Source organism: Callionymus lyra, chromosome 5 (assembly GCF_982586985.1).
Source record: "Callionymus lyra chromosome 5, fCalLyr1.hap1.1, whole genome shotgun sequence".
Classification (NCBI taxonomy): Eukaryota; Metazoa; Chordata; class Actinopteri; order Syngnathiformes; family Callionymidae; genus Callionymus; species Callionymus lyra.
Window position 1 is genome coordinate 110,001 of NC_141822.1, and position 9,492 is coordinate 119,492.

At 22.2% G+C, this 9,492-nt stretch overlaps 1 protein-coding gene across 2 annotated transcripts in view; it reads right to left on the bottom strand.

The window, feature by feature from the left end:
- Positions 1 to 9,145, bottom strand: part of unm_sa34860 (un-named sa34860) — an 81,180-nt gene extending 72,035 nt beyond the window's left edge. For both annotated transcript variants that reach the window (XM_087790376.1, XM_087790377.1), the window contains exon 1: positions 8,965 to 9,145. In XM_087790376.1, coding sequence (XP_087646502.1) covers positions 8,965 to 9,103 — 139 coding nt within the window. In that variant the 5' untranslated portion in view covers positions 9,104 to 9,145. The remainder of the gene's footprint in view (positions 1 to 8,964) is intronic.
- Positions 9,146 to 9,492: the final 347 nt, after the last annotated feature.

The window sequence follows — 9,492 nt, forward strand, 5'->3', positions numbered from 1 at the left end:
ACATATCTATTATTTATCCATATATCTATTAATATCTATCCATATATCTATTATTTATCCATATATCTATTATTATCTATCTAAATATGTATTATTATCTATCCATATATCTATTATTTATCCATATATCTATTATTATCTATCCATATATCTATTATTTATCCATATATCTATTATTATCTATCCATATATCTATTATTATCTAAGGTAAGGTAAGGTAAGGTAAAACTTTATTGATCCCTCAGGAGGTCTCCTTTGGGAAATTGTTTTTTACCAATAGCCAGCAATTTTTCATAAACAATAAAAAATAATACATAAAAAATAAAATAAGAAGAACATAAAGAGGAAGAACAAGATGACACAATCTAAGTCTAAAGACAAAGATAAAGAACATAGGTCAAGGAAAGAAAAACAACAAAGACAAAGATACAAAGACTAACATGGAACAGAACATCCAGATACTTTCACTCCACTCCTGCCCCCGAACTCAGAATTGTACAATTTAATAGCCCGAGGGATGAATGAGTCCCTGAGTCTATTTGTTTTGCACCTGGGTAGGAGCATTCGTGCACTCATTCTGCTTCTCTGCTCACTGATGACAGTGTTCAGAGGATGACTGTCATCATCCATGATGGACAGTAGTTTGTTCAATGATCTTCTCTCAGCAACTGTCACCAGTGAGTCCAGCTTCATTCCAACCACAGAACCAGCACTCCTGATCAACCTGTCCAACCTGTTGACACTCCTCTTGGACACATTTCCACCCCAACACACCACAGCATAGAACAGGACACTGGCCACCACAGACTGGTAGAACATGCAGAGGAGCTTCTTGCAGATGTTAAATGATCGAAGCCTCCTCAGAAAGTACAGTCTACTCTGAACCTTCTTATACACATGGTCTGTGTTGCAGGACCAGTCCAGTTTACTGTCCATCCACACACCGAGGTACTTATAGTTGTCCACTATCTCCACCTCGTCGCCTCTGATGGACACTGGACGTGGCTTTGTCCTGGACCTCCCGAAATCCAAGACCAGCTCCTTGGTTTTTGAGGTGTTCAGCTGCAAGTGGTTCCTCTCACTCCAGTCCACAAAGTCACGTATCAGACTCCTGTACTCGTCTTCGCCGTTGTCCCTGATGCATCCAACAATGGCAGTGTCGTCAGCATACTTCTGGACGAGACTCAGCTCTGAGTTGTAGCAGAAGTCTGAAGTGTAGATGGTGAAGAGGAGAGGGGCCAGTACTGTCCCCTGAGGTGCTCCTGTACTGCACACCATAGTGTCAGACTTGATGTCCTTCAGCCTGATGTCTATATATATATATCTATTATTATCTATCCATATATATATTATTATTTATCCATATATCTATTATTATTTATCCATATATCTAATATCATTTATCCATATATCTATTATTATCTATCCATATATCTAGTATTATTTATCCATATATCTATTATTATTTATCCATATATCTAATATTATCTATCTATATATCTATTATTATCTATCCATATATCTATTATTATTTATCCATATATCTATTATTTATCCATATATCTATTATTATCTATCTATATATCTATTATTATCTATCCATATATCTAGTATTATTTATCCATATATCTATTATTATTTATCCATATATCTAATATTATCTATCTATATATCTATTATTATCTATCCATATATCTATTAATATCTATCGATATATCTATTATTTATCCATATATCTATTATTATCTATCTAAATATCTATTATTATCTATCCATATATCTATTATTATTTATCCATATATCTATTATTATCTATCCATATATCTATTATTTATCCATATATCTATTATTATCTATCCATATATCTATTATTATCTGTATATATATATATTATTATCTATCCATATATATATATTATTATTTATCCATATATCTATTATTATTTATCCATATATCTATTATTTTCTATCTATATATCTATTATTATTTATCCATATATCTAATATCATTTATCCATATATCTATTATTATCTATCCATATATCTAGTAGTATTTATCCATATATCTATTATTATTTATCCATATATCTAATATTATCTATCTATATATATATTATTATCTATCCATATATCTATTATTATTTATCCATATATCTATTATTTATCCATATATCTATTATTATCTATCTATATATCTATTATTATTTATCCATATATCTATTATTATGTATCCATATATCTATTATTATTTATCCATATATCTATTATTATCTATCCATATATCTATTATTATTTATCCATATATCTATTAGTATCTATCCATATATCTATTATTATTTATCGATATATCTATTATTATTTATCCATCTATCTATTATTATCTATCCATATATCTATTATTATCTATCTATATATCTATTATTATCTATCCATATATATATTATTTATCCATATATCTATTATTATCTATCCATATATCTATTATTATCTATATATATATCTATTATTATCTATCCATATATATATTATTATTTATCCATATATCTATTATTATTTATCCATTTATCTATTATTATCTATCTATATATCTATTATTATTTATCCATATATCTAATATCATTTATCCATATATCTATTATTATCTATCCATATATCTAGTATTATTTATCCATATATCTATTATTATTTATCCATATATCTAATATTATCTATCTATATATCTATTATTATCTATCCATATATCTATTATTATTTATCCATATATCTATTATTTATCCATATATCTATTATTATCTATCTATATATCTATTATTATTTATCCATATATCTATTATTATGTATCCATATATATATTATTATCTATCCATATATCTATTATTATGTATCCATATATCTATTATTATTTATCCATATATCTATTATTATTTATCCATATATCTATTATTATCTATCCATATATCTATTATTATCTATCTATATATCTATTATTATTTATCCATATATCTATTATTATCTATCCATGTATCTATTATTATCTATCTATATATCTATTATTATCTATCCATATATCTATTATTATTTATCCATATGTCTAATATTATCTATCTATATATATATTATTATCTATCCATATATCTATTATTATTTATCCATATATCTATTATTTATCCATATATCTATTATTATCTATCTATATATCTATTATTATTTATCCACATATCTATTATTATGTATCCATATATCTATTATTATTTATCCATATATCTATTATTATCTATCCATATATCTATTATTATTTATCCATATATCTATTATTATCTATCCATATATCTATTATTATCTATCCATATATATATTATTATTTATCCATATATATATTATTATTTATCCATATATCTATTATTATCTATCTGTATATCTATTATTATTTATCCATATATCTAATATCATTTATCCATATATCTATTATTATCTATCCATATATCTAGTATTATTTATATATATCTATTATTATTTATCCATATATCTAATATTATCTATCTATATATCTATTATTATCTATCCATATATCTATTATTATTTATCCATATATCTATTATTTATCCATATATCTATTATTATCTATCTATATATCTATTATTATTTATCCATATATCTATTATTATGTATCCATATATCTATTATTATTTATCCATATATCTATTATTATCTATCCATATATCTATTATTATTTATCCATATATCTATTATTATCTATCCATATATCTATTATTATGTATCCATATATCTATTATTATTTATCCATATATCTATTATTATTTATCCATATATCTATTATCATCTATCCATATATATATTATTATCTATCTATATATCTATTATTATCTATCCATATATCTATTATTTATCCATATATCTATTATTATCTAACCATATATCTATTATTATCTATATATATATCTATTATTATCTATCCATATATCTATTATTATTTATCCATATATCTATTATTATTTATCCATATATCTATTATTATCTATCTATATATCTATTATTATTCATCCATATATCTAATATCATTTATCCATATATATATTATTATCTATCCATATATCTAGTATTATTTATCCATATATCTATTATTATTTATCCATATATCTAATATTATCTATCTATATATCTATTATTATCTATCCATATATCTAATATCATTTATCCATATATCTATTATTATCTATCCATATATCTAGTATTATTTATCCATATATCTATTATTATTTATCCATATATCTAATATTATCTATCTATATATCTATTATTATCTATCCATATATCTATTATTATCTATCTATATATCTATTATTATCTATCCATATATCTATTATTATCTATCTATATATCTATTATTATTTATCCATATATCTATTTTTATTTATCCATATATCTATTATTATCTATCTATATATCTATTATTATCTATCCATATATCTATTATTATTTATCCATATATCTAATATTATCTATCTATATATCTATTATTATCTATCCATATATCTATTATTATTTATCCATATATCTATTATTTATCCATATATCTATTATTATCTATCTATATATCTATTATTATTTATCCATATATCTATTATTATGTATCCATATATATATTATTATTTATCCATATATCTATTATTATCTATCCATATATCTATTATTATTTATCCATATATCTATTATTATCTATCCATATATCTATTATTATTTATCCATATATATATTATTATTTATCCATATATATCTATTATTATTTATCCATATATCTATTATTATCTATCCATATATCTATTATTATCTATCTATATATCTATTATTATCTATCCATATATCTATTATTATTTATCCATATGTCTAATATTATCTATCTATATATCTATTATTATCTATCCATATATCTATTATTATTTATCCATATATCTATTATTTATCCATATATCTATTATTATCTATCTATATATCTATTATTATTTATCCATATATCTATTATTATGTATCCATATATCTATTATTATTTATCCAAATATCTATTATTATCTATCCATATATCTATTATTATTTATCCATATATCTATTATTATCTATCCATATATCTATTATTATGTATCCATATATCTATTATTATTTATCCATATATCTATTATTATTTATCCATATATCTATTATCATCTATCCATATATCTATTATTATCTATCTATATATCTATTATTATCTATCCATATATCTATTATTTATCCATATATCTATTATTATCTATCCACATATCTATTATTATCTATCCATATATCTATTATTATTTATCCATATATCTATTATTATCTATCCATATATCTATTATTATTTATCCATATATCTATTATTATTTATCCATATATCTATTATTATTTATCCATATATCTATTATTATCTATCCATATATCTATTATTATCTATCTATATATCTATTATTATCTATCCATATATCTATTATTATTTATCCATATGTCTAATATTATCTATCTATATATCTATTATTATCTATCCATATATCTATTATTATTTATCCATATATCTATTATTATCTATCTATATATCTATTATTATCTATCCATATATATATTATTATTTATCCATATATCTATTATTATCTATCTATATATCTATTATTATGTATCCATATATATATTATTATTTATCCATATATCTACTATTATCTATCTATATATCTATTATTATCTATCCATATATCTATTATTATTTATCCATATATCTATTGTTATCTATCTATATATATATCTGTTATTATTTATCCATATATCTATTATTATCTATCCACATATCTATTATTATCTATCCATTTATCTATTATTATTTATCCACATATCTGTTATTATTTATCCATATATCTATTATTATCTATCCATATATCTATTATTATTTATCCACATATCTATTATTATCTATCCACATATCTATTATTATTTATCCATATATCTATTATTATTTATCCATATATCTATTATTATATATCCATATATCTATTATTATTTATCCATATATCTATTGTTATCTATCCACATATCTATTATTATCTATCCATTTATCTATTATTATTTATCCATATATCTATTATTATTTATCCACATATCTATTATTATCTATCCACATATCTATTATTATTTATCCATATATCTATTATTATTTATCCATATATCTATTATTATATATCCATATATCTATTATTATTTATCCATATATCTATTGTTATCTATCCACATATCTATTATTATCTATCCATTTATCTATTATTATTTATCCATATATCTATTATTATTTATCCACATATCTATTATTATCTATCCACATATCTATTATTATTTATCCATATATCTATTATTATTTATCCATATATCTATTATTATCTATCCACATATCTATTATTATCTATCCACATATCTATTATTATTTATCCATATATCTATTATTATTTATCCATATATCTATTATTATATATCCATATATCTATTATTATTTATCCACATATCTATTATTATCTATCCATTTATCTATTATTATTTATCCATATATCTATTATTATCTATCCATATATCTATTATTATTTATCCATATATCTATTATTATCTCTCTATATATCTATTATTATCTATCCATATATCTATTATTATTTATCCACATATCTATTATTATTTATCCATATATCTATTATTTATCCATATATCTTTTATTATTTATCCATATATCTATTATTATTTATCCATATATCTATTATTATCTATTATTATCTATCCATATATCTATTATTATTTATCCATATATCTATTGTTATCTATCTATATATATCTATTATTATTTATCCATATATCTATTATTATCTATCCACATATCTATTATTATCTATCCATTTATCTATTATTATTTATCCATATATCTATTATTATCTATCCACATATCTATTATTATTTATCCATATATCTATTATTTTCTATCCATATATCTATTATTATTTATCCACATATCTATTATTATCTATCCACATATCTATTATTATTTATCCATATATCTATTATTATTTATCCATATATCTATTATTATTTATCCATATATCTATTATTATATATCCATATATCTATTATTATTTATCCATATATCTATTGTTATCTATCTATATATATCTATTATTATTTATCCATATATCTATTATTATCTATCCACATATCTATTATTATCTATCCATTTATCTATTATTATTTATACATATATCTATTATTATCTATCCACATATCTATTATTATTTATCCATATATCTATTATAATCTATCCATATATCTATTATTATTTATCCATATATATATTATTATTTATCCACATATCTATTATTATCTATCCATATATCTATTATTATTTATCCATATATATATTATTATTTATCCATATATCTATTATTATCTATCCACATATCTATTATTATTTATCCATATATCTATTATTTATCCATATATCTATTATTTTCTATCTATATATATTATTATCTATCCATATATCTATTATTATTTATCCATAAATCTATTATTATCTATCTATATATCTATTATTATCTATCTATATATCTATTATTATCTATCTATATATCTATTATTATCTATCCATATATCTATTATTATTTATCCATATATCTATTGTTATCTATCTATATATCTATTATTATCTATCTATATATCTATTATTATCTATCTATATATCTATTATTATCTATCCATATATCTATTATTATCTATCTATATATCTATTATTATCTATCTATATATCTATTATTATCTATCCATATATCTATTATTATCTATTTATATATCTATTATTATCTATCCATATATCTATTATTATCTATCTATATATCTATTATTATTTATCCATATATCTATTATTATCTATCCACATATCTATTATTATCTATCCACATATCTGTTATTATCCATCCATATATCTATTATTATTTATCCATATATCTATTATTATCTATCCACATATCTATTATTATTTATCCATATATCTATTATTTATCCATATATCTATTATTTTCTATCTATATCTATTATTATCTATCCATATATCTATTATTATTTATCCATAAATCTATTATTATCTATCTATATATCTATTATTATTTATCCATATATCTATTATTTATCCATATATCTATTAGTATCTATCTATATCTATTATTATCTATCCATATATATATTATTATCTATCCATATATATATTATGATTTATCCATATATCTATTATTTATCCATATATCTATTATTATCTATCTATATATCTATTATTATTTATCCATATATATATTATTATCTATCTATATATCTATTATTATTTATCCATATATCTATTATTATCTATCCATATATCTATTATTATCTTTCCATATATCTATCATTATGTATCCATCTATCTATTATTATTCATCTATATATCTTTTATTATTTATCTATACATCTATTGTTATTTATCTATTAGTTTAATTGATGTCCATGTGTGTGTAAAGGTGTATTTTATTGTCAAACGAGACGTTTAAACTGTGATAATTACAACCATATTGATGTCACTCACTCGCACACGCACGCACGCACACGCACACACACACACACACACACACACACACACACAAGTGAACAAAGACATTAATGTGTATTTTTACTCTTGTGTGTGTTTCTGTGTTTGATCATCTTGAGCTTCAATACTTTTACGTTCACGTCACGAGCACTTACACAACACGAGCACGCGCGCGCGCGCACACGCTCGCACGAGCTTCACATGACTCTCCAGAAAACAAGTGTTTAGATGTTTAGATGTTTAGATGTTTAGATGTTTAGATGATTAGATGTTTAGATGTTTAGATGTTTAGATGTTTACCTTCGTTCTCAAGGCTCGCGCAGCAGCAGCTCCCGAGCAGCGCGACGCACACGCTCGTCCACACGCTCGTCCACACGCTCGTGCTCACGCTCGTCCACAGGCTCGTGCACGACGCCCGCCGGACGCTCGTACTGTCCATGTTTCTTTGGACAGGTGAGTTCCTCTGGACAGGTGAGTTCCTCTGGACAGGTGAGGAACCATCAGTGTTTCGCTGGAGATCTGGCGCCAAACCCTCGCACGAGCTCTGCATTTGGAGGCGGAGGCGCGCGGGAGAAGGCGGGTCTAGACTCTGCTCGCGTCCAATCACAGAGCAGCATCAGGTGAGTCAGAAGGTCAGTCATCGATTGATGATCAGAAGATCGATCAACTCAAAATAATTAGATGAACTTTATTTAAGGTCTTTCAAGTTCACAGCAGAAGAAGAAGAACAACATGCAAATAAAGAGAACAAAGAACAAAGAAAAGAACAAAGATTGTCAAAGAATCATCTTCAAACTCAGAAGTAAATATTCCCTGAGTCTATGAGTG